The 27,414-nt window shown below is 45.7% G+C and overlaps 2 protein-coding genes across 2 annotated transcripts in view; one reads left to right on the forward strand and one right to left on the reverse strand.

Moving 5' to 3' along the window:
• Window positions 1–27,414, reverse strand: part of LOC119445778 (glutathione S-transferase 1-like) — a 603,258-nt gene that overhangs the window by 276,394 nt on the left and 299,450 nt on the right. The window lies entirely within an intron of this gene.
• Window positions 1–27,414, forward strand: part of LOC119444778 (uncharacterized) — a 51,490-nt gene that overhangs the window by 2,495 nt on the left and 21,581 nt on the right. The window contains 5 exon segments of the mRNA XM_037709125.2: window positions 564–622; window positions 2,497–2,638; window positions 5,968–6,138; window positions 12,460–12,593; window positions 26,306–26,777. Of these exon segments, the coding sequence (XP_037565053.2) occupies window positions 564–622; window positions 2,497–2,638; window positions 5,968–6,138; window positions 12,460–12,593; window positions 26,306–26,777 (978 nt within the window).

A 27,414-nucleotide genomic window follows, 5' to 3' on the forward strand; every position in this document is an offset into this window, starting at 1 on the left:
CCGTGCGTAATCAGTATAACCTAGACCAGACCTTCCTACATAAAATGTCAAAGTTCCGACTACCTGAAAACTCCCTCCAGGAAAAAAACATAAAAAAATTAAAATCAAGATCACCGAATAAATGAGCAACTAAGCAGGTATTAGGGTATAAAACGCCAGTTATTCAAAGATTTGTGTCATTTCTCGACGTTTCAAGAGATTTATATTGCTTTATGTTAAAAATGCCCGATATTACTGAAAGATGACTCGCGTCGGAACAAATTTGACCACATGGGAGTCATCGAGGCGAGGTATATGCATTATTTCTCCGTCGGAATAGCGGGGTCAATGGCCAGGTATTGAAAAACTCTACCTCCTGGTTAAGCCTTGTGAGGCGGGTATTGTCGACTTTTCAAACAATAAGGTTTCAGTGGCATTGGCATTTAGGCAAACATAGTATGTACAAAGGTCACTAAGGAAAAGAGTACGCACACTATTTATATGAGAATTCTTAATTAGCGCTGCCATAAGAGTAATGTAATGAACTTTTACTGTCCCAAATTCAACTCAATTTCTTTTCGCAGATAAACCCATTCCGCAAGGTTCCTGCTATGGATGATGACGGCTTCGTTGTTTACGAAAGGCAAGAAACAGGAGTTTTTTTTTTATTCGCACTGCTGTAAACGGCAAGCGTTAGCCTGGAGGCGGTTTTCATGTGCGACGCCAGTGCCCTTAGCCTTACGCAGAGCTATGCAGTTTGATTATGATCGTTGCGCGGCCATAGACTTATTATCTGAATGCCGCTGACCAAGACCTCAGATTCGGTATCCTGCAACTTATTCGTAGAAATAGGATTAGAGAAAGGCGACTATCAACATGGAAAATTCTAAAACATTAAGAACTATGACGGGCTGTCATGGTTATCATCTACTATGCAACATCTGACTTCATGCAATGTTTAGGCACCCGCCATGTCGCCAATGTACTCTCATGGGATGTCTATGGTCATAAATTACAGCGTACACAAGTTATGCCTAAATGGAATCGCCAGTTCATGCGATACATTTTGTGAGACGGCGACACAGCGATGCCAGGCGGAAGAAGTAGGCGTGAGATATTTGTCGAGCGAAGGATGGTGATTAGAGGTTCACGCACAGAAAAGTTCGATGCATACATGAAGGAACCTGTGACCTTTGTGCCGCATTGACACAAGCCCATGCTGGTCGCAACCAAGAATGGGGGGGGGGGGGGCATAACCAGCGCTGCATAGCGACCAAAATGCTGGCGTTACTAAGTGTAGTCAAGATTGCTCTAATTATAGAGCATAGCTAGACCTCCTGATTGACGCAGGATTTTATTCATACTTGTGAGATTTCTTTCTAGTTTTTTATATACTTGAAGGCCAGCCCGGCCTTCAAGAAACAATAATACCCTATAGAGTCTAAGAAATAGGTATACCAAATATCAGTAGCTTGCTTAAGTCACCGAAACATCATATATGATTACGGTTCTAGTAAAACGTATGTGTGCGTGTATGTGGGCGTAAACAAGTCGCAATTTATTTTTTCAATCCAACGTAGGTGGGCACAGGGACACTAATTTTTCGCTCAAAATTACGTGTTATATCTTCGTAGCCCGAATATAACTTCACCTTCGGCACCCACATGGTCCAATCCCTTCATGTGCCTGCTCCCGTCATTGTAATGTAGCTCTGGTGGAGGAAGTCTCTCTCCGGAGATGTCGGGCCGGGGCAGCCCTTACTCCTTCAGCAACCTCGGTCTGGGCCCCAGCACCTGAAGACTATGTGAAATGTCCAAAGTGATCTGCCCCGTGTCTGCAAGGGATGCTAGACATCTGCGAAGGTCAGAAAACAAAAGGTACTTAGAGTTGCAGGGATACGGACCAGGCCAGCTCGCATATTACGAACATTTAATTATGCACGATGAGTTCCGCAGGCCACCTATGCAGCTTCTTCACGGAGAAGGACCCGGACTGCTGTTTCTTTTCAATAAAGCTGGTCTCGCTCTCTTACATTTCTTTGAACAACAAGCCTTATCAAGTTATGGCAAATCGTGCGATTGAAAAATAATAATGAGCTGCAGTAATCGGTGGCGAATAGCCGGTTCTATAAAAATTGGTTAGACAAATATAAGAAATTTGTGCAAACAAAACCAGCCCTTATATATCATGTGCTTTTCAGAAAAATAAAGGATCCGTGTGCGTTAGAGATTGTTACGAGCCGACAATGTGTGCTGTTCTTAGGTAACGATTTCATGTTTCATTTGACAGAACACAGGTGCGCTCAGTGGAGCAATCTTGTAGTTCAAATCAGAGCTGTATATAGGCCGCTTCCCTATCTCCTATTCAGTAAAGCAAAGTTGATAGAAATTAACCATTCGACAGGAAAACTTACGCTATAAAAAGTAGTGATCCAGCTATACCCATCATGTTGGTGATTCTGTTCAATCGGCACTGTAGGCCATGCACGCATTCATTTGATCCGTTGTTGCCTCTCAGCTCGGCAATCGCCTACTACTTGCTCCGGAAGTACGCACCGAAAGCTGAGCTATACCCCGAAGACATCAAATTACGCACCCGCATCGACCAGGTCCTCGCCGCCATTTATGCCACCGTTCATCCTCAAGTGGCTGACTTTTTCGTAAGTGCGCATGCAGCTCCTAAACGTTTCAAGTGATTTTTCACAAGTTATTTGTAGCACCCATTCAAAGTAGCCAATGCTATTTATTGCGGGATATCTCGCGTATCATTATACTGGAGGCTTCTTCCCAAGCCAGTTTTATTCAATGGAGTGCTCATATCAAGCGGCATGCATAGTCGAACTGGCATTCCGTCGTTCTACACCTTCACACATTGCCTGGATCAGTGATGTCATATGATTTCCCCTCTAACAGCTTTGATTATTAAAAACAATTATGTAATAATCATTTCAAGAAGAAGTTCAAAAAGGGCGATACCTGCATTTCAATTCATTTTGCCGTAGTCAGCAACTGGTGAATGGATTTATCAGGCATCGTATTGTGAAAGCCCCTGCTTCCTGCTTCACAACGTCATCAGCGCCAGTGTCTTCGGGATGCTGGTGGATAGAGTAAGGCCTTGAAAGTAGCAGACTCACAGATAATATTACATTACCGTAGAAATTGTGCCAAAAATTGCGGGACACAGTAAGCGTTAACTACACGCTTAATAACCTTACCTAAACTGTCGAGCTGAATAACAGCTAACAGCTTCACGCCAATTAGTAGTAAACTACACACAATCATCCCAAAGGCAACATCCAGACGTCAATGTAGGTCTTGCTCGAGGTACCCTATAAGTAGAGCATGCAGTGGAGTTTTAATTCCTAAACTTTTATTCTATGTAACGAGGAATGTTTCGACTACGTGATTTCACTATCGGAAATTTTGTAAATTATCACTTTTGTTTCGTTTTTTGACGAAATACAGTTTTCCAATATCATTATTGTACAAACGTTCAGCTTATTAATCACAGACAGTAAACATTTTGCTCTCTTTAGAGCGCACGTCACCAAGCGCCCATACATTATCGCGAAATCCTTACTATACGTAGCAAAGAATTTAACCGCGATGTGTAAATACATATATTGTTGTAATCAGCAGCGTGCATCAGCAGCGTCCGTCTGGTTTTGCATACTTTATATCAAATCAAGTGGTGGTCTTCACGTGATGATATTAACAGTGGAGCTATCCCGACGACACATCTTGCTGAATAATGGAGATAAGCTACACCAAGGCTCTGAGAGACACAAAGCCTAAATTAATTACACAAGCGTTTGTGCAAGCGTCGCCTCAAACTGGAGGCTCCCCAGCTGAGACGGCATGGAGTGTAGAATGAACAATGTTTATATCAGAAAAAATACATACAATAAAAATATTATTAGTCCAGCCTGCAAAATCTCTTGGCTTGTGTGCGGGGCGGGACCACCTCGGTTTAGATGCGTGTGACCATACATCACAATATCACAGGAGAACAGAAGAAATCAGAGAAAAAAAAGATAACGGCAGAAAATAAAATAAAAACTAAATACGAAAATATACAATGAGCTTGAACAGGAAAGTATGTGAAAATTGTTGAATGTATTAGAGCATGATAGGTGGAGTTCCTATCTGACGAATATAGAAGGAAGTGGAATAGTGATATACTTGTATTGTGAACTTGAACAGAGTATATGGAACTGCTTTCGCATATAGTTACAAGACAAAAAAATGCGGCAGCAGCTATCTCACGACGAATGCCGACTGTACTGCATTAACATAGAATCAATATACCGGCACAACATGCTGCTACCGTCGAAACAACATATGTATGAGGCGTGTATTGCAGCGGGACTGCTCTTTCGCGCTTCCCTAAGAGCCCTTAGGCTCATCTAGCACCACCACCACGAAATTTCCGCGTGGCTTCCGAGATGCGCGGCACGCCGACGCTTGCGAACGCTTAGAAACGCGCCATGCGGCAACCGTGCTCCTCTCTCGTGTTTCTTTCTGGACACGCTCCGCCATCTACTGGTGCTGCCACGAAGTCCACGCGTTCCCTCCGAGACGATAGGCTCAATCTGTGAAACAATCTGTGAAACAATCTGTGAAACAGTTTTTGAACAACGCAAGAAAAACGTTGCGGATATGTCGTAGGGGCTGCTGTGAACATATGAGCCAAATATCACTCCACTGCAAGCGGCAGAGTATCTATAGCCTCGGGTCGAACACAGCTTGCATTCGCATCCGCAGTGTGTTCGTGCACCGTCATCGAAAGCACCTGGCCTAACAACGCTATTGGCTGATTTCATAATCACGAGATCACTCACAGCGGGACATAATTGTTAATTGTGAGCTAAATAAATCAAAATAAGGATGTCTGCGATACCATAAAGACCGAAAAAATCGTTTCATTTTTGCACTACTCGTAGTTGCGCCAGCTATGCGTCGCCTCCGAGATGGCCGCGAATGCACCGTAGCATAGTTTATTGCGGCCGCCATATTGTGCGGTGACGAGCCCTTTCGGCTCCACGAAACTCATGTATTAGCCGGCTCTTTGCTCTCTTGGCTTCTCTGCTGTGTAGCATCTGGCCCACTAGCGAGAACGAAAATAGAGAGAAAGCCGGGTATCGGTCCGATAACTCCCTTTATAATTCAAGGATTCGCACCGCCTTTGCGGCATGAGATTCGTGAGACGAAGTGTTTTAATGGTGAGGCAATTCAATGATTAGTTAGAAAAGTGATTAACGGCCCAAATACCTTGGGTAACTAGGTATGTACCAAAGGATATGTACGGCTCTACAATGACAAATATCATCATTTAGATTTCTCACATCCTCGGTGCGGTCCAACCAGCGCCACGCACGAACTTTACAGCGCCGTTGCTAAATCGCGCAGCATGTGCTCTAAGAAGCGCGAGAGAGGAACACGGCTGCATACGCGTCTCGGCGTTGGCAATACGGCGTGTCGCTAGATTGTTTCAATGCGAATTATATTAGAGCCGGCGGTCATCGTCAGATCGGTATTGCCGGGATTAATAATAAATGCGCTGAAATGGGCGTCGAAAACTATGGCTGTGAAGTTTGTCAAGCAAGAATGCGCGACCAGTGGCAGTACACGACTGCGACGGCCATAGAAACAGTATTGAGCGTCGTATTGAGCATAGACACCGTGACCACGGCTTGTAAGGGTGAATACGAACGTCATTGTTTGACACATCATTACCTGTGACAGAACATAACTGACCCCGTTAGGTGTAGTCCGAATGAGCTTGTTGCAGTGGAAGTATCCTACTTCGCACCATTTAGTAGACCCGTTTATTCCTCTTGGCAGCATTAGGTATGCGCTAGCTGCTCTACTTGTGCAATATCGCCATGAGTGCGTGGCGATATTGTTTTATGGTGAATTATTCTACGCTGATGTATGCTCCACTTGTTAGCGCGAACAGCGCATTAATGCCATTAAATTACCCTTGCAGCGTCGTCGCATACTTCTCAAGACAAAGCCCACTGCTGAAGAGGTGACTGCCTTCGAGGATAATGTTGTCAGAGGTATCGAACAGCTCATCGGTGATGGCAAGTACGCCGTCGGCGACAACCTCACCCTTGCCGATCTGGCCATATTGCCTCAGCTGACCTTGCCTCTTGAGGTAGGACGCAATGTGTCACAAGCATTACTGTATGTTTTCCGTGTGGTGACTGTGCTTTCCGCCCTTACCAATGCATGCAGCTCGTGCTTATATATGTTCATGGGTACAAAGTAGTACATAACGCCTATTAAAACCGCGTCACGAACATTTTTTTTCGTTGCATGGTTAGTAACATAACCATTAGATTCGCTCACTATTCGGTTATTTCTCCGCTATTCTTGCAGTGGTTACGTATGCAACACTAATATACGTGCCAGTTAGCCGTATACATAGGTGTTCAGGTGGCGCCACATGTTCAAATATCTCCACTCTACAATAGTATTACGTCACCCCTCCGTGTACGTTCAAGTTGTGTCAAGCTACATTCTGTGTCAAATGGCTTCCTGTATTTACGGATCTTCTTATCTTATTATATATACTTTGTGTCCCATCTAACTTGGGTAAAGGAGGAGGAGGAAAAAGAAGGAAGGAAAGGCAGGGAGGTCAACGAAGCACGTAACTGACACACTAATACAACGCGCAAGACAAAGCACGTAACTGAATCGTCACCGAGTCAAATCAGCGCGTACAGCGCGTCGTAATTGCAGCCTCCGCGATCAACTTCAGAAACATTTTCAGAGCTAATTGCGGAGGCCACGCTCCGCTGTGCTGAGTACGGTGAACGCCACCTGGCGTTGGTAGTGCTTCTTGATGCCAGCGTCCCTTCGAATGCTGGCATCGAGGCGTCGTAGTGCTGAGACCACCGAAGCGTTCACTGTCGGTGCGCGTTAGTGTCATAATGCAGTACTTCTCTTTTCTGCTCGTAGGCGGCGGCACCGCCCCGAGCAAGAGCGCGGGTACACGGAGGAGTGTTAGATATATAAGGCGCGTCTGTGTAGCTCTCTGCAAATGCGTTTGTGGCGCAATGGGTTAAACGCTCGGCGATCTATCGTCGCGGACCGAGAGGTCGTGGGTTCGATTTCCAGATTTTGCATGTTTGTGGAACTTTTGAAGGAAAGGCAGGGAGGTCAACGAGACGCACGTCCGGTTTGCTACCCTAGACGTGGGAAGGGGATTAAAGGATGAAAAGAAAGGAGAGAGTGGGAAGAAAGTACTCGCAGTATGAACATGTGCAGTTGTCCAACACTTCACAGTCGGTCACTGAGGCCAGTCGACTTCATGAATTTTAACAATGCCCGCGTCGCTTTGTGAGCCTGCGACGCGTGGGGCCACGGTCCAAGAATCTGTCTCTGAAAGCGGTCTCCTGTCTAATTTGTTTAACACTCCGGAGAATGTCGCGTTCGGTCTCATAAAGATGACAAAAACACAACACGTGTTCCACCGTCTCCTCACAGTTGCACGACTCACAGATTGGTGTGTCGGACATGCCCAGAAGGAATGAGTACGCTTTCGTAAAAGCCACCCCTAACCACAGGCGGCAAAGTAAAGTTGCATCACGGCGGGGTAAGTTCGGTGGAATTTGTAGCCTCAGTGTAGGATCCAGCCGGTGGAGATGACAGTTCGTACAAATCGGGCTGCTCCATGATGTTTCTGTCTTGGTTTGAGCGAGTAAACGAAGACCCCTCGCTGCGTCTGTCCTTGATAAGGGTATAGGAACAGTTAAAGTTTGCTTATTGGCTGACCGGGCGGCATCATCAGCAAGGTCATTACCGACGATGCCACAGTGCCCCGGCAGCCATTGAAAGATGATGTCATGTCCGTTCATGAGGGCTCGATGGAGAACCTCTCTGGTCTCAAACACCAGTTGTTCATGTGTCTTGCGTCGTAATGCTGACTGCAGACTCTGAAGGGCTGCCTTGGAGTCACAAAAATGACCCACTTTCGAGGTGGTGTTTCTGCGATGTAATTAACAGCAGCACGTAGGGCGGCAAGTTCTGTTGCCGTAGAAGTCGTTATGTGGGACACTTTGAACTTGCTTGTGACTTGTAAGGTCGGGATGATAAAAGCGCCTGTGGAGCTGGTGGCTGAGACAGATCCGTCGGTGTAAACCTGCGTTCGTAATGCATATGCATCGTTAAGCAATGACAATGTCAACTGTCGTAGAGCTACCGTGGAATGACGGAGCTTTTTCGTAATTCCCGGAATCGTGAGGTGTACTTGTGGCTGTCGTAGACACCACGGGGGTGACAGTGGTCTTGCTGCTGGTGTAAATCCCGATGGAAGGCAGCCTCGCTGTGTCGCAACAAGTTTCGAAAACGTGGCCTGAGGTCTTTGTGCCGGCAAAGCAGCAATGTGATGACTAGGTACGCGACACAGGTGTCGAATGTGTGCTCTGAGGTTGTCAACCGTAATGTATGTTGTAATCAAGTAGTCTCTAGCAATCACGATTGTTGCATGAGTCGAGGCGCATCGTGGAAGTCCAAGACATGTCCGCAGAGCCTGGCCTTGCAAACTTTGGAGGGTACGAATATTTGTTTTGCATGTGTTCGCTAAAACCGGCAAGCTGTATCGTAAAAATCCCAGAAACAGTGTTCTGTACAGCTGCAGCATGGACCGCACCGACGTTCCCCAAGTTTTTCCACACAGGAACTTCATTATATGTATAATCGAAATTAGTCTCCGCTTCAGGTAGATGCAGTGGGGGCTCCATGAAAGGTTCCTGTCAATAATCACACCTAAGAAGCGGTGAGACTGCTGGTATGTAATAGGCTGCCCATTGAGAGAAACAGGGTACGGTGTCATGGGTTTGCGCGTAAACGCAATGAGCGCACATTTTTCGATGGACATAGTAAGGCCTTGTTTTCTGAGATACGAACAAGTTAGGGTGGCTGCCCGCTGAATTCTTGCGCGCACTTGAAGACGAGTCACCGCAAAAGACCAAAGACAAATATCGTCGGCGTAGATCGACAGGTGTATTGTCTTGGGTAATAGTTCAGCAAGGCCAATCATAGCTAGGTTAAAGAGAATAGGGCTCAATAACCCGCCCTGTGGAACGCCGCCGTAGGTATAATAGTTGGCAGAGGGGCCATTTTCGGTCTGCACATAGAAGGACCTTCTGGTCAAATAGTCTCTGATCCATTGAAACAAACGGCCACTGATTCCGACAGTCTCCAATGACTCAAGGATTGCTTCATGCGTGACATTATCATACGCCCCTTTCACATCAAGAAAGAGCGCCACTGATATGCGCTTGAGGCATTTTTGTTGCTGTATGTACGTTGTCAGGTCGATAACATTGTCTATTGAAGACCTGCCTCGCCGAAAGCCTGTCATTGAGTCAGGGTATATATTGTGGCGTTCAAGGTACCATTCTAGGCGTGTAAGGATCATCTTTTCCATTACTTTTCCTACGCAACTTGCCAGGGCAATAGAGCAATAAGATGTCAGGTCTAAAGGCGACTTTCCTGGTTTTAGTAGCGGTACAAGCCGACTTATTTTCCTTTGCTGAGGAACATTTCCGTCATGCCATGAGCGGTTGTAGTAATTCAACAGCTCTTGCCTGGCCTCTCGTCCAAGATGGGCAAGAGCTGCATATAGGTGATGCCGTCAGGCCCTGGTGAAGATGAACGTCGAGAAGCAGCCAAAGATGCGTCAAGTTCTTCCATAGTAAATGGAAGTTCCATTTCTGGGACGCGAGACACAGGGACGACACTAACATCTTCGCCGTTGGGGGTGACACACACGCCAGCGATCCGCGCACAAAAATCATTTGCCACCTCAAGTTGCGTCTGGCAGTGATGTAGGGCTAAGGCCATGAAAGGATGTCGCTGTTGTGGAGACGAGCGGAGGCCACGAACTGTCCTCCAGATGTATGAAAGTGGTTTCCGGGGGTCCAGTGATTCACAAAAGGACTTCCAACGTTGTTCATGCAATTTGTCCAAACGGCGCTGGATTTTCTTCTGTGTTCTTCGTGCCATTCTCAGGTCACAAACTGCCTTCTTCAGGTCACAAACTTGGGTAAAACAGTATAAAAAAGGCTACGAGATGCCACGATGAGACCAGCGGTATTTTGTTAGTATTCGCTTTGTACGCGATGTTGAATCTTTTTTGTTATCATGGATGAGCGAATGACTCAAATTATTTTGCATGAAATTGAACAATTCATGTATTATTGAGAAAGATGGAAGCTTCTTGCGAGTTTCCTGCGTTCATTCCATGTAACAGCTCGCGATTTAAGACGCTGTGTTTGACAGCACTTCCTTCGGGGCCAGACGACATTCTCCAGTATAGTCCTCGTAGCAGCCAACGCTACGTAGAAAGTGCGTGACACGGTACCGCCTTCATTATCGGAGCAGGCCGAACTGGTCTGTTTTATCGCCGGAGTGCACATGCCATCGTCGCTTAAAGTTTATATATATATATATATATATATATATATATATATATATAGGAAAATCAGAAGCACAACTTCGCGGTTTATTATTTACCCAACAGTTTCAGTCGGTGGACCAAGGTCGGTCCACCGACCGAAACTGCTGGGTAAATAATAAACCTAAGACAACCGCGAAGTTGTCCTTCTGATTTTCCTAAATACGCTTGGCCCATTGAAAAATCCAGTTACTATACATATATATATATATATATATATATATATATATATATGTATATATACATATATACATGGGACCTAAATCTTCTACATTACTGCGGATACAGTTTTAACCTGCTGTTGGCTACGTTCAAACCGCCCTCTCTTTTCGTCGGTCCAAGCTCGTGCGTGCCTACTTTCCTTCCGCTGTCCCAGGGCGGCGACACCGTCGTGCTTTGTCAGCAAAACAAGCTGCCGTTCTCCATTTTGAATTTCAATTCTCTTCTCTCGTCGTAATGTGGAGGCCGCGTATAGTGCGCAGTCCCAAGGAGCAGCGCGCCCACGAATAGTGACGGGGAGAAAAGATGCGAGAAGGCAATCGGCGGCGGCGGGCGGCAAACAACGATGAACATCGTTCCTGAGTGGCCAGCCTCAAGCGGCTCGCCATGCAAGACGACGCAAGTCGTGTGTCAAAACAGCTTCGCTCGTCATCAATCTTCACAGAGTGGAATGGCCCATGATTTTTTTTCTGCTTTGTTTCAGTCGTATTGCTTATCGCTGCCGTAGACCAGTGCGCAATGCTCTAGCAAACAGCTTGAGGCCAGTGCTTGCTCATAGCAGTAGTGAACAGCTACGCCATCGCATTGTCACTTTTTATCGGTCATCATGTCAGCCATCAAGTAGCATTGACTTTTTGTAACCCCTCTAAAAAGCGCTGCTGTCGCGCGCGCGAAACGCGCGCGTACGCCTTGAATTCGCATTCTTTTCTGCATTTTGCTTAGCAAAGTTGATACGTGGAAATAAAATCTCGAGAAAATGTAGCGAAGTGGCAACCATTGAAAATGTTACTTCGAATGCGATGTGCGATATGACATTGGAGATTAGGCAATGGTGCAAGTAATTATAAATTCAGGCACTCAATTTTGACGAACTACCTAATAAATGATAACAGGAAAATTTACCGGTGTGCGAAACGCAACTGTTAACGAGACACCATTGATGTCAATGTCGTATCTCGTACTACCTTTTTGAAACAGCTTGGCCCGGTTTAGCTTGGACGCACGTATAATCGCTCCTTTATCGTTTTCAAGCTCTATCTTATTTGCTTGTCGATATTGGTAGGCGATATCTATTGCACAAGCAAGTTTTCTACATGCGTGGGTGAAGTGACTTGTTTCTAATACAATATATTATAATATAATTATTATAATTATTAATCAAGATTTTAAACCTAAGTCAGTTTATTTCTTCTTCCTATTCTATCTCTGTTCACTATAGTGTTTAAATGGGAGATAATAACCAGCGAAACGCTCGTCGTTATCTCTTTCTGTTCTGCCATTACACTGTTAATCAGATAAATCTTCCGACGTAACGCCTCCTGTCGTTGTTCCTCAGATTGAAATCAATTGTGCCATGTTCTGGCCCATTCCATGCGAGCAAAGATACATTTTGGCGAAGAATGTCAACACGGCCGTGAATACGAATGCGAGCAAATTAATATGTGAAATATCCACCTGAATTTGCTCTGCCATCAAGCTAACTACAACTGTCTAAGTACGCAACGGAAATTTATAGAAATCTTTGTGATCGAACGTACATTAACAGTCTTCTTTTACAGGCTGACACGTGCATCCCGCTACCTAAGGTACTAAATAAAGGCATAAGTTGGACAGTTACAATGCTTTGAATTGTTCTAACGTTCATTACTCATCTGGTTGCTTTTATTTCGTGCTTTTCGACATCCCGCATTTGATGAAGTTGTACTATACCCACTTTCAGCCTGATTTGTAAGTTTCTTAAGATATTCCATCTTTGAATGGCGATAATCACTTTCCTCTGCTTCTTTTTTTCAGATCAGCAGCATCTACCATTCTAAGTACCCCAAGCTCGCGAGCTACTACGGACGAATCAAATCTCAGCTACCTTACTTCGAGGAAATGTACAGAGCTGTCATCGACCACGCTAAGCAACAGTGGGCCGCGCTGAAGTAACCTATTGCATTTACATTAACAATTTCATTAAACAGAAACAAGAAAATATTGTGCCAGACGAGCAGTCATCAAACGACGCTACAAAAAAACATGAAGCACACATTACCGCTCAATTTCCCACGAAGCTCTGTCTTTTCAGCATTCGCAATGACAAGTTCAGTCGTCTGTAATTAAATCTCATACTTTAAAATGTTGCCCGTATATGAATGGTCCCTTTGTAACCTTGGCAGTATAGGACGCTTTAAGGCAGTAATACATTCGCAGACATTCTACTTCGATAGAACATTCACTAAATTTTACGCCATTCGTAAGGCACCCTTATCGCTCCACAGCGCTTGCCTACGTAACTTATTGGAAAATAGGCAATAAACCAACACCTTTCAAACTTTCGTTCTACATCACCCATTACCTTGACCTAGCACTCACAAACGCAAACGAGGTGGTACCCACCGCGGTGGCTCAGTCAGCTAAGGCGCTGCGCTGCTGAGCACGAGATCGAGGGATTGAATCCCGGTCGCGGCGGCCGCATTTCTACGGAGGCGAAATGCAAAAACGCCCGTGTGCTTGCGTTGTAGTGCACGTTATAGAACCCTAGGTGGTAAAAATTAATTCGGAGCTCTCGACTACGACGTGCCTCACAATCAGAACTGGTTTTGGCACGTAAAACCCCAGGAAGAACAACAAACGAGGTGCCTCGCTAAGTTCACAGAGGACACCCAGATAGGCTCATATACTGCAAAGCAAAACTAAGAAAACGAGGGTTCAATAATTATGTGTAATGTTCCTAATTGAGCCGGAAACGTTAAAAACGTTATGCTGCATTGCAGTTGCTTGCTGCATTGCAGTTCCAAGCTTGTGCAACGCAGAGTTGTCTTGAGACATTGTGAAACGTAGGTGATCACGACCGCGCGACGTTTCCTCACACTAGCTTGAAGAATGTTTCTAAAAAGCTGTGGTTGAACTCTGTGGCATTTGTAATTATGCCGCAGCAGGGTGCTCACTTTGTCACCTTTAATAAAAGAGACTCATAAACCTTCGGAGCACTTCTGCCGCAATTACCGCGCACATTCTCTACTTCTAGGCATATGACGTGCCCCTTAGCTTCGCAAAACATAAGCAAGGTGCGTTGTTTTGTTCACCAAGGACTCTGGAGAAACAAAGTAAGAATACGTTATGACTCATGAAGATAAACAGAGATGAAGAGGGAAAAAAAAGGTTTCAGTGTACATTTTCAACACTTGTTATTAAAACGGAACGTGAACGTTTCGTCATACAGTAAACTTAACATTTCGCTCATTTTTCCCGAATTTTAAATTGGCGCTTTCTTCTGCATGTTGTTTTAGGACTGGGAGAAATATTGCCGATAATGGCAGACTGGTCTCTTGCAAACACTTCATTAGGAAATTTTTTGCAAAGGCAGTATTTAATTCATAAAATGGGGAAAGATTTCCTATAAATCTTCACCCATTTTATTTAAATTTTATCTCGGTGCGCTTTCTACTTACGCCAGGGTACTTTGCTACATTTCGCCCCGCTCATAGAACTGATTTTGTATGCTCAGGAGCACATAAATGCGTAATTTGTGGTACAGGACGTAATCACCGCAGGAATGTTTAATTTCGCCTACGCACAACCCTCAAAGGACGCCTTATTTTTCCCACATAAATACTTCGAGTAACGTAGAGTAATCTCCGGACACTGAGAAACATAGCATAATTTTGACCTATTGTGCGTTCGAGCAATTTGTAACTAAATTATTTTCAAAGGCTACAATGTACCCATTTACCTTGGCACACGAACTTGTCATGGCGTTTCCCCCGTGTTCACTGAATGTGATCTCGGTGGCATTTATAGTTACGTCAAAGCAGCAGGCCACATTTCCAGCCGCTCATAAAACCCAGGCAAAACGCTAGGGGGCCCTTGCATACGTAAATTGTTGCAAAAGCTGCCATTCCCCCACACTCTTGGATCCAAATTTTGCATACGCATCACGCTTAATGTGCCCCTCATTTTCTTCATATATGAAGAAGTTGCCTGGTTCATCTAGCTGACGCCACCAGAGAAACCAGTTGAAAACTCCTTGTGACGTATGATATTAGGAAAAAAGCGATAGTATATATTTGCAGCACTTCTATTTAGGCCATAACGCTAAAGTTTCGCCACACATGAAACTTGACATTTCCCTTATTGTCACTGAAATCGAAGTGGGTGCACATGTCTATCACAATTGGTATAGGACTTAGGGAAACATTGCGCATCGCTGCGGAAACATAATCTGGAACGGTTGAATAACTGGCTCTCTACAAAGGCGGTAATTAACATACAGAGATTAAAAATTTATCATTCAGTATTCACAAATGCCTTCTTTTGCAACGAAATATAAACACCGTGCCTCGCATAGTTCACTGAGGACAGTAGCGAAAAGCAACTACGTGCCTTGTATAAGGCAATAAAATTAGAAGCAAGTGAGTATTCCTCTTCTCTCTGTGGTTTTACGTGCCAAAACCAGTTCTGATTATGGGGCACGCCGTCGTGGAGGGCTCCGGATTAATTTTGACCACCTGGGGTTCTTTAACCTGCACTACAACGCAAGCACACGTGCGTTTTTGCATTTCACCTCCATCTAAATGCGGCCGCGACGGCCGGGATTGGATCCCCCAATCTCGTGCTCAGCAGCGCAACGCCTTAGCTGACTAAGCCACCGGGGCGGGTAAGTGAGTATTCAGTAATTACTTTTTTTTGAAAGCATATTATTAGCTTACACCCTTCAAAATTTCGGAGCACGTCGCAAGTAGAGTGGTCCCTATTTCCCGGAAATATGAAATCTCTGCTTCATTTAGTCTTCCAAGCAAAGTGGGGTAACATTTTAAGGTGTACTATCGCGCTCGGTATGAGCTACACCGCGGCAGCGCGTGGCCAAGTGCCCTGTAAGGTTGAACAGTGGCGCCGATCGTGACATGTTTTCGAGTTATCAGGGGAGGGTTTGGCTGTTCCTGTGAGTGCGCATCTCCTCCACTTGCTTGCGTTCACGCTCGCCCTCGTTTTGCCCAGTGGTGATATTAGCTTCGAAAGTGATAACGGCTGCCCTGGCTTGGCGCCCAAACTTCGTGTTCGACAAGTCGAGCTTCACAAAACAGGTGATATCTAGCCTGGCTCTGTGTTTGCTTCATTTTATTTAATGGGGAATTCCGGACTAAAGTCCCTATATAAGAAAAGTACCGCCATCCTTTGATAAACGCCGCTTCTCTCTCTCCTGTATCTCCGATTGGACGATGATAGCGCGCGCTTTTCACTTCTTTATATTTTCTTTTTTTCCGCCTCAGTGCCATGTTGGAAGTGCTCTGCGCAGCCGCAGTCGCCGGCGGCGGCGGCGGCGCGCGCCCGGCCTGAAAGCTTCAACGTGGACTTTCTAGGTGCGCCACCGTGGACTTAGCTTTCGCAAGCAAAAAGTAAAGAAAAAAGCAAGCGCTTTAGGAGAGGAGGCGGCGGAGGAAAGAGTAGATGGCAGTACTTTTCTTATATAGGGACTTTATTCCGGAATGATGCGCCGCGCACCCTATTGCGTGTAAGTGGCTGCGTGCAGTGCGCACAATGAAACACTAATACGTTCTTCACTTGGGAAAATGTCCGAAGTGCGAAACACTGAACGCCTGCGAATAGTTCCACTGTCCCTGAAGCAATATACTCAATGCCAAATAGCAGAGATGACGCGGAGGTCGAATAAGACTGTCAATCGTATCATCCAAGCTTATAGAGATGAAGGCCGCATCAGCGACGCCCCTCATAAACGGCACCCTCGTGCAACGACTGCTGCTCAGAACATGGATATCCTCGACGCCGCGCAGGCAAGTCCCTTCAGCACTGCCAAGGAGATCAGTGCTGGCGCTGGTGTATCTGCAAGCGTGTCGACAATAAAAAACGACTAGCGGAAAAAAAAAACTCAGGAGCCACGTTGCGGCCCAGAGGCCGCGTCTCTCCGAGGCAAACGAGACGGTGCGTCTTAACTTCGCGACCGAATACGTCTGCTGGACCGTCTACCTTCACGTCTACCTTCACAACACGCTGGGACCAAAATCAACGCGTATGGCGCCCTGTAAACGTCCGCTACGACCCCCTTTACGTGCAGCAAGTCGCATCGAGAAGCCGCATTGCTGTCGATGTTTGGGGCGCAATGGCCCAAGATTGACTTGGCGTTTTCCACCGCAGTGAAGGACCGCTGACATTAGCAAGGTATTGCTACATATTTTATTGTGTCATGATCCCTTACGCGTTGAACGGGCCTTTTCCTGTAGGAGAATTCCTGCTCCAACAAGATCTGTCACCTGTCCACACTGCAAAGTTTGTCGAGGAGCTCCTGAACATGCGAGGGGTGCGGTGTCTCAGATGGGTCTCACGGGTAGAATGAAGGTCGGGCTTTACAAAACAGGATTGCACAGATCATCCGCTGATGAGCTATGGGGCGCAGCGCCTTCCGAAATGAACACAGTTTCATTGAGAATCTGTACGCGTCACTCCCGTCGAGGATGCAAAACGTGATTGCCGTTCAAGTGGCTATGAGCCGCTACTATGGCGTGACGACCGCTCCATCTATTTTCTTTTCTCGTTACTCGTGTTTTTCTCCTTTAATATTTCCTTTCATATTAAAAAAATGTCATTATCTCTGTTGTTACTACAATTTTGCCTTTGTTTTTTATGCTTTCCGATTCCAGTCAGTATACATTATTCGCGTTGTTATTCATATAATTATCTTGACTAGGGCTTTTTCACTATGTTATTTGCTTTGTATTCGAATGAAGATATATTACAATTCTCGAGTTATTTTTCTGGTGATAATTTCTTTGACTGCGAGAAATTGGCTTTTCTTTGTCATATTACGCTATACTTGCCAATTCCTATCCCACAAAAATAAAACAAACCAAAAAAGCAGCGCAGCTTTTGTTTTCACTGAAATACAGGAAGCCTTTTTTTCATTCCAGCCACATTTTGCTCTCTTTTGATGATCACGCAATCTTGTGGGAAGTCAGTTAAGTTTCTTAGTCAAGAGCACTACACACGACCTCACGTTGACGTATCCAAGAAAAGCGTTTCCTGCCGGCTCGATTTTATAGGCGAACTGGCTAGAGACTGGTATATGTTATTAATGTTATTGTTATGGTATATGTTATTAGAACGTATCAGGTGTAGTTCCGGTAAACAAGCAAAGTACGGCTACTGCGGCCACAGAAGAAATGATGCTAACGTGCACCGGAACGGTATCAACGGCAACGCGTTGGGCATTGGCCGCACAGCTCTGCTGAAACACTCTTCTGAAAATATTGCACAGCCTGTGTCGTCACCGGGTATCCCTCTTCACTAGAAACATGACGCGATCAGAAAGTGTTTAATTTAAGTAAAAAGCACTTGCATAGCCCTTCTTGAACGAAGGTAGCGCTCATTCTTTGATAAGTTTCGCACGCCATCTCTGGTCGGTGGCAAAGTCACTTTATCATCTTCAGTAAAGACAGGAGGAACGAGCAAAATAAATGGCAAAATGTTCCTTCAAATAAAGGAGGGAGAGGGTGAAAGCAAGCAAGTGGAGGCGATGCGAGCTCGCAGGAACCGCCAAACCCTCCCCTGATAACTCGAAAACATGTCACGATCGGCGCCACTGTTCAACCTTACAGGGCGCTTGGCCACGCGCTCCCGCGGTGTAGCTCATACTGAGCGCGATAGTACTTATAATTCCTGTAGAAGGACTCAAACGAAATCCTTGCTTATTTCTATTTAACTCCTAATTGATGCACACATCCCTAATTGATAGACATTTCTCGCATTTCTATATAGGATGGACATTGTGAGGAGCACAAGCTTTTCCGAAAACCATGAGAACTGGTATACAAGGTTTTTGAGCACTTTTAGTCACACTATCGCTGTGTAGTAGATGCTCATTCCATGGAAGACCTACATTTGCTTCAGCTTTTCTCGTTGACTGGCTTCTGGCGGGGTCCCTCTTTGGAACACGTTCCTTACGATTGGGTTTTGTCGTAAACAGCCTGCTTGCATTTCCCTTGAAGGGCGCCTCACCAGATTTTGCCATTTTAAGCTAAGAAGCGCAGTGTACGTACCGTATTGTATGAAATGCGCACTGAGGATCACATCAAAAAGTACACCACCGCTGCACGCCTGGAGAACGGCTGCAATTTCAAACAGAATGCTGCGCGCCCTTCTTCTCAGAGGAGTCACGCTCACGGCCAGAGAGTCGAGGTCAGACGCACAATTGCGCCTGCGTGATTCGTGTAGCTGAAACGTACCTCGCCGTGACATTTGAATTAGAGATTCATTCAAGACTACAGCAGTTATTTTTTCTATCTCTTGCTTCACGAGGCGATATAAAGTTAAGAGAAATAATAAAACCTCCAAACCAAATGGTTGCGATGCTTCGTTTTGTTCCGTGCCGTGACAAGAGAGACGTGTTTCCTGTTCCTCTTCTGGTTACGCCGTCCTGCAGACGCACCCGCGTACAAAACAAAAATGTCTCCCATTCTCTATCGGGTTACAGCGCGCGGTCGTTGTCTTCGATCCACTTGCGTCTGCCTCTGTGTTCGCGTGGTATTTTGCCTTATCGTACCACTAGTCTGGTGTTCTCGTGCACAGCGCGCTAAGGCAAGCGCGCAAAATGACTCAAACACAACAGCTCGCCTGCGAGGCCGTCAACGGTAGTGCACCGCGCAGCAGAAACGTAAGAGGAAAAAAAATATTAAAAAATGGCGGAGCCCGTGACGTGTAAGTTGCGCGATCCTCCATATCCTCCAAATGGTAGAAAACAGGGAAGGAATTTTGCATGCGGAGGCAGGGGCAAGTGGAGAGTATGTCCAAGTTGGCATTGAAGCTCGCAATTTGAAACCACGGGTTCGAGACACTTAAAATATTTTTATCTTCTAAATTATTGAAGAAATGTCAAAAACCTGCGAAAGGTTCTACTTGTGACAGCACGTTGCCTATGCGTATTTTACTGAACCTTAAAGCAATCCTCATTGTTTGCTCAGCGAGGGATTGCGCCTAGACCTCTGCGACGTATTGTCTACACACTTGAGCTGCTACTGCTAAACAGGCTGCCTAAGCCCGATTCTGCCTTTTCATATCCGTCTTCAACAGGAGGTACATCTCGTCACCATCTATTTGTCACTTCTCCCTATATGTCTGGTACTTGTCTCTTGCGACAACATCTGGCGGCTTTCGTGGATGTTGCTGCGGAGCATTCTTGCACAGTCTGTCTTGCATAGTGTTGGGCGTTATGGGTCGGAGTAAACATATAAAGGTACTCACACGCGAATCTCTGGTCAAGAAGCAGAAACAATGTCGTATTTTGTGGAGGCAGCTTTCTCCGGCGATGAAGTGCAGGGACACGGCTATTGTTTCTTGCTTATTCATATCTTGTTTGCACATTTTACAGCGGACTTCATATATTTATTTATTATTTCAAGTGTACTGCCAGTCTCTGGCAAGAGGCCTTAGGCAGGAGTGGGTACATAACATGAATAGAAAATGACCTAACAGGGCATACATCGAATACAAGGCGCGATGGTTGACATGAAAAGAAATTGAACTAAGGATAAGGAATAAAACAGGGCATGAAAGCATGGTGCTTGCAAAACATAAGTTGCAGTTTCGCCCGAAAGGCGAATCATCGATCGCAACAGGAAATATTAGACAGCTATTCGAAGTAAGTATAGAAGTTTTATCCGCCGTATAAATTTCTAAACATTCGCTTACTAACTCAAGCGACAAGCTTAATGTCACGTGCGCAATGGCGAACATGAACACATCCCATTCGATGACCGCGGACACTCGCTGTCAAATCGCCGGCATGAGTAAGCGCAGCAGCAGCAGTGAGGGAAGTAACCTTGGCGCTGCTTCTCGCTTCAACGTAAACACGCAAAGTAAGCGGCGAGAAGACCGCGCAAACGAAGCTATCAGCCTTCCGCGCACCTAGACTCTGTCCCCATCGCAGATCGCTTTCAAGATAGGGCCCGCGCGGCCGCGCTGAGGCGCCCTACGCCGCCGCCTGAGTAGACTTCCCTCCCCCCCCCCCCCCCCCTCAGCCTAGTGTCTGGCGTGTGATGGAAGACGGTTCGCTTCTTCTCCGCGTTTCTCCCTTGCGTGCGCTAAATCGAGCCACCATCCTCGGTGCACCCTCGCAAGCTTTCACTCGCACACACAAGATATTGCGCGCAGCTCCGATGTTTTCGCACTTGGACTTTGTACAGAGCATCCCGGCGATGCCAAAGGCGGAATGCTCCTGGAGTGTACTTATAATTTATATCGCAATAAAAGAACAGTATGTAGAGCTATGAGTAAACGGCTCTTTTCGCTCACTTTGCCAAAAAATGAAGGAACGGTAGGAAACCAGAAGTATATGTATACGACACGTAGCCACGTGTGTCGTGCAATTTAGCTCGTTATACAGGGTGTCCCAAGTATCATGCACCTAGATTGAAACATATGCAGATGCCACTTAGCTGGACAGAACCACGGTAATGTTGTTTGCCGTCGATTGGGGATACTGAGAATATTTTTTGCATTCCGCCTAATGAGACAGTCCTAATTAATAAACTTCTGAATTATTATAATTACATAAAAAGTGCGAATCAGAAAATTGTAGCCCAGCATGAGAAACTCCCATTAGGACTTTCTGATGTTCAAGAGGTTCTACATATGAGTGTTTTTCTGAGCGTGAAAGCAACCCCGGAATACACGCAAGCTTGCCGCGCGACGGGCCGCTCGAGGCACTTTGCGTGTATTCGCGGGCATTTGTTAATTTCGGAAAAACACTTTTATCTAGCACCTATTGAGCAACAGAAAGCTGCATCGGGAGTTTCTCATGCTGCTCTACAGTTTTCTCATGCGCACGTTAAATCTTATTATAAACATTGAGAAGTTTATTAATTAACACTAATTGTCTCAGGCAGAATCCAAAAATAATCTGGGTATCTCCATGCGACAACAAACAACATTACCTTGGTTCTGTCCAGCTAAGTGGCATCTGCATATTTCTTAAGTTTGGTCCAAGTTAAGTGAAACCCCCTGTGAAATGGGTGTGTGTTAACAGACCAGACATTGGCCGATGCACACAAACAAACAATCAAACAATAGAAACATGCGTGGGATCACGCAGTAAGACAGGTTGAAAAGTGAAGGAACGAGGGAGGGCAGACGATGTATACCGCACATCTATGTTATTTCTTTAGGTAGATTAAAAAATGAATCTACAGTGTCGCAGGCAAGCACCACAACACACAGTACATTCCGAGGAAGTGATGAATGTCTAAACGCTTCAGTTTTACAGTGGTGCACTCTAAGGTTTTAGCTTGGCTGGAACGGGTGGGCCTATGAGTGAGAGGATCAGTCTACGTGTTCTTATTTATGCCTATATTTTCATAACAAAGTAGATTCATGCAATTGATTCACTCTTTATTGCGCCTCTTCTGAAGGGTTTCTGATTCGGCTATTTCCAGCATCGCACTCTGTCATGCATACCGACTAATGAAATCGAATACAAATCTTATCGCCTTTCTCGGTCTGAATTTGGTGTTCACTGTTTATGTTCCCGTCACTACGTGAGTCCAAGACGACCAAACCGTATACGCCAGATTTGGGCGGAAGGAAGTTTTTGTAAACGAGCAGCTTCCCACGATGACTTCTGAAGTAACGGAACGGAACCAGTTGGTAATAGCGAAACAAGAGCGTTTATTCCACAGTGTTAGTTGCCTATGTAGTGTGCTGAGACAGTTACACGACTGGCCATGATAATCGGCAATGCGGCAAGTGTCACCAGTTCCACCTGTGCAACGCTTCCTCTAGCATGCGTACTCGGTGACACATGCAAATTTCGCAAATATCACCTAATTACCCAGTTTTTTAACCTCGGTGCTGATTTACACGCAAGCTGCATAGTAACTATAGCGGCGTGACCGTGTTCTCCAGGCCCAGAATTTCTCTCTTCTGTAGCATTCGCGGAATGACAGAGGGGCAAAATATTTGCTGCTACTCTGTGAGACCGGGGTTCAAATTCAGTATTTACTCTCCACATTTTGAGCTTCATTTTTTATGAAGTCACAAAAGACTCGTAGGAAGGCGCTAGCGGATACCGACACCAGTGACGGACATCAAGCAGTGAGCACAATACCGCTGTTGCTGTCAAATTACTAGAGGGAAATATAGTGCTAGTGTTTAAGACAGCTTCAAACATGGTGGTTACGTAAGCATGGTATTGACAGGCAGTACATAGATTTGCCTAGCCTCTAATCTTCTGGCTTCAGACGGCTTTCTTACTTTGTAAATTGATAAAATATTTAGAGTGTTTTATAAGTGCAACAAATCCTTATTATGCATGCGCACCCGGAACTTCTTGCTCTCATGCGTAAGGAACATATATAATTACTAGCAAATGTAAAGCCTAATAAATAATGCCACAGAAACCTTTGAAGCAACAAGCATGAAGCTTAGAGAAGCAGTTGTACTGTATCCATTACCGACCACTGCCATGTTAGTTGAGCGATCGTACCGCCACGCTTGCTTCTAAAAAATTCTTGTAGGAATCTCTATCGGTGCCACCAAATGTATCATTTTATGGCGCTGCGAGCCCCTTTTGCATTTTCTTGTTCCTTGCAATTAGTGTTTTTTTTTCACTGCAACCCCTCAACATGTCCGTTACGTGGTGTCCAAAAAGTCAACTCTTGGGAACGATTGTCGTAGTCGACAAGTTGCTGCCTCCAGTTTCATCACATGACGCACAAACACCTGCTGAACGTGACCTCTATTGTCCGGTTGTCGTGCCGTTGTGCTTATACGTTTGCCAGTCTGAATCTTGCGAGACTGCACTTTGACTGCCTTGACCGCTATGTCAATATTGTTTCTTTAAAACGAGTGTTACGAACGGTGAACGGTGATTTAGGGCCATTCCACGTGCCCCTGGCATAAGATACGCAGTAAAAGTACTGCTCGAAAGGTTAGCTCCTCAGAGTGGCTTGAATAGCGGGATTCCTAAATGTACCAAACAACATGTCACATTCAATAGACTAGTTGAATAACTCTTACAAAATAAAAGATAGAATAAACAGCGACAGCAAAAACAACAAAAAAAAAACATTCATAATTCAAATAAAGAAATGGCGGCAGCTAGAATATAGTTATTTTTTGTCGTTTTGCAAATTTTTATTGGGGAACCTGTCCATAACGAAAGAACAAACGCACAGTAAATAGATCAGCGTGCCATCAGGCTGACTTCAGCGAATGCAAATAGGAGTAAAGGAACGCTCCATACAGCTTTAATAGCGGCCTTCGTTCTTGGTGCTGCTTGTTTGTTTCTTTATGTTACATAGAATTTTATGCTTGCCAAAGGCGCACGAATGTGTACTGTAGATATACATAAACCTACAGGGAGGATAATATTATGGCCACTTTGAGCCACGCCCTCATTAACGTGTGCTGATTGATCAGAAAAGAAATTCAAGAAACACCTTGTTACCATACCGGGGCTATTCTTAGGGACTCATACATATTTTTTTTTATTCCTATATCGCCGAATAGCATATATAAGTACTGGCCGCTGATGGAGATATGCTCGAATTGCGTGGGCGTGTATCTGCCCTTAAGACACAATCGAAACAAACAGAAGCAACGAAGAAAAAAGAAGAAGAATCACAGGAAGGTGGAGAGGGTCTAGCAAGGACGTCGACACGACAGTTTGTTGGCAGGTGTCCCGCCTTGTCACTTTTCTTTTTTTATTTTTTTTTCATTTCGTAACAATGCATTATCCCATGGTGAAATAAGGCATGGGGATGACTAAGTGTTTACGGCATTCTGCTAATTAGCTTGAATTGGCAGTTTTGATAGCCAGTGACGCGCGTTCGCATTCCGCCCAAGATAGAATAACAAAAAAAAAAATCCGTGCAAATAAAACTTCCTTGCGCATTAGTCGTATAGTGCAGGTCCGTAGCTACACGACCACAACATGTGAAGCAGCCTGGGCGTATATATAATTGAAGAATTGAAACACGCTTGATGAATCGCTCCTAAGGGAAGTTACAAACTCGCTGTCGCTTGTTCTCCGTGCTGTGCCGTCTGCCCGCCTCTCGCATCGTTACCCGCTGCCTAAAACGTGGCCCGACCGAATGTGACCGGTGTTAACCCTCGTACACCACAAGTGCGTAACCCTATGGCGTACGATGCACGGCGCGTGCTTCCTTTCAAAGATGCCCCTGGCGCAAATGACCACACTGCTCAACGCTGGGAATGCGGGCGAGAGCATGGAGAGGGAAAACGAAGCGAGTGGGAGATGGGAAGGCTGCATTCCGCGCTGTCTGCGGCTACTCATTGGGAGTTAAGTGCAGCGCCACAGACCATGCGGCTGCAGTCTACTCCAGTGTACTCGATCAGGTCAACAACTGCGTCTATTCTTTCCTTTTACAGTGATTTCACGTGTGGAGAATTTCCATCCGAATTCACAGTTGTAGCCTACGCGCAGCCGCTCTTTTCATCCGCGCGATTATTCAATAATTGGACGTGATGAACTTCTGTGCTGCTTCGTATACATACGAAGGGGACGCGGAACCATTAAAAACGCGGATTCCCAGATATTTACTGGCCTGTCTGCCTGTGTTTGTTTTCATAGTGCGGTGAAGGCAAACGTCAAAAGACGTTTCACCGAAGCAGTTTCTACTTCGTTTTACTTTGTGATCGCCTAAGGCGACTAAATAGGTTTGCGTTAAGTATAATACAATGTTCCACTAGGTGCTGCCAAATGCGAAAATCGCATCGCGTGAAACAAGCATTATGGCCCATAACAGGAGTAATTTCTTTGTGCCGCCACATTCAACGTCGTTCCTCTTGGGCTGCCCAAGCAAATACTATACTTTGTCACAGCCTACAATTGTTCGCTTCGCATTACATAGCCGTTCGGATTACCTCCACTGATTGGTTCAGTACTCCAGGCAGTGTTACGCCTCTTTTGCGAAAGAAATGGCTTCGCTTGCACTCGTGAGTTCCACGAAATTTACATTTTCGCTTAATACTGCTCAACTTAGTTGCAAGACGAAGCAACGAAATCGAATAACCTTAATTGACATGTAAAGACACGGTTCCGAAACGATGCATCTTAAACGATACATTGCCACCTCCTATAGGTGCCAAACGACAACAAGCAGAAGAGGTGGCCTCGGGACGATTCTTGCAACGCCATGGCTTTCTTATATCTTACTGGGCATTGTAGACATGCTAGGTGCTATCGTGCTGGTGCGTATCGTGCTATAGGCGCTATCTCACGTGTGTTTGTGTGAGAGTGTCTTTCTTTCGTTTTCTTTCTTCCCTCTAGCTCGATTTTTTTTTTTCATTCGTCATCATGTATTAAACCAGGACGGACCGCTGTGTGAGCTGGTGCGGATTTAAAGGAAAGGGTACAGCGCTGAAAATAGAAGAATGGTACGCTGATTGCGCTGGCCACTCATCTGTCGTCCGTGTATTTTACAAACTGTGCCTTTTACCAGATCATATTTCACAACCGGAGAACAATCTCTAGTTTGTCGCTAAGCTAACCTCCTCGGTTAACAATGAACTTTCTCTGTATGTCCGTGTGCGTGTAGAACAGCTGGGCAAGTCGTCATAACTACTTTTCGTCTGCCTCAACAAGCGTAGCCTATGACAGCGCTGCACAGAAGCCGCTGTAAAACAGCGTCCGGCTGGCGCTCCGCAAACTGCGGCATCCTATCTTGTATAACGACCGTGCTCTCTCCTCCTCGGACTCTCTCCGTAAGGAAAGGGGCAAAATTACCGGCTGCGTAAACGACCTTGCCCGCCACGGCGGCACTTGGGCGGAAGCGGGGGGAGGGGGTGCCGCCGGGCAAGCCACGCCGACGGCCCCTTCCCCCAAGGACGGCCACGGTATCCACTGCTCCTCTGGGACCGGGCGAGAGTGGAGCAGACACCGGCTTGTTGTTGCACGGAACGCCAGCATTCATTTTGGAGCATTTGCCTCGTGCAGAGCACCACCGACCCCCAGCGCGATGCCGTACACCCTGTACAACCTCTACGGCAGCCCGCCGTGCGCCTTGGTGAGGATGCTGGCGAAGCACATCGGCGTCGATTTGGAGCTGAAGAACGTGGACACCTTCAAGCGCGAGCACTTCGCGCCGGAATACCTCAAGGTGGGTTGACTCGCTGACCAGTGGGCGTTGTCTGCGTGAACTGGCGTCGGCGAACGCGGATCGCTGCTGATGGCCACCGCACTGCCAAAATGGCGTCGATTGCCAAATTTTGCGGCGGTCCGTGTCTCTTAGGAGCCGGTGTTCGTCGATGGATATACACATCTGACCAAGTAGCTTTCGCGTAATTTCATTTTGTAGCACGTGTCTTGCATGAAATTGCCTTCGTTTATTGCATGCATGCACTTAGTGCAGTCATAATCGCCATGCATAATAAGACCTTCTAAGCACACAATTAAAGTACATTACTGAAATCTATATACCAAAAACTTCGCTGTATCAAACAGGGGCTTGACATCCATCGACGTCATAGAGTTGAATACTTTGTGTATAGAGTAAGCAACGACACATCAGTAGCGACAGCAACGAAACAGAAGCACTGAAGCTGCGCACGTGCATTTACGACTTTTGGCGTCACAAGAGTTATTTCATTTATTTATTTTGTCGAAAGTGTTCAGTATTTTCGCAATGTACACATGAACACACGCTTATTCGTCGGCCATGAACCAGTCCGCGAAGTTTCCTCGCGAACTCCAAACTTCTCTTGGCAAATTGGCTTGTGCACGTCTTAACCTAACAA

The sequence above is a fragment of the Dermacentor silvarum genome, chromosome 3 (genome assembly GCF_013339745.2).
Source record: "Dermacentor silvarum isolate Dsil-2018 chromosome 3, BIME_Dsil_1.4, whole genome shotgun sequence".
Lineage (NCBI taxonomy): Eukaryota > Metazoa > Arthropoda > Arachnida > Ixodida > Ixodidae > Dermacentor > Dermacentor silvarum.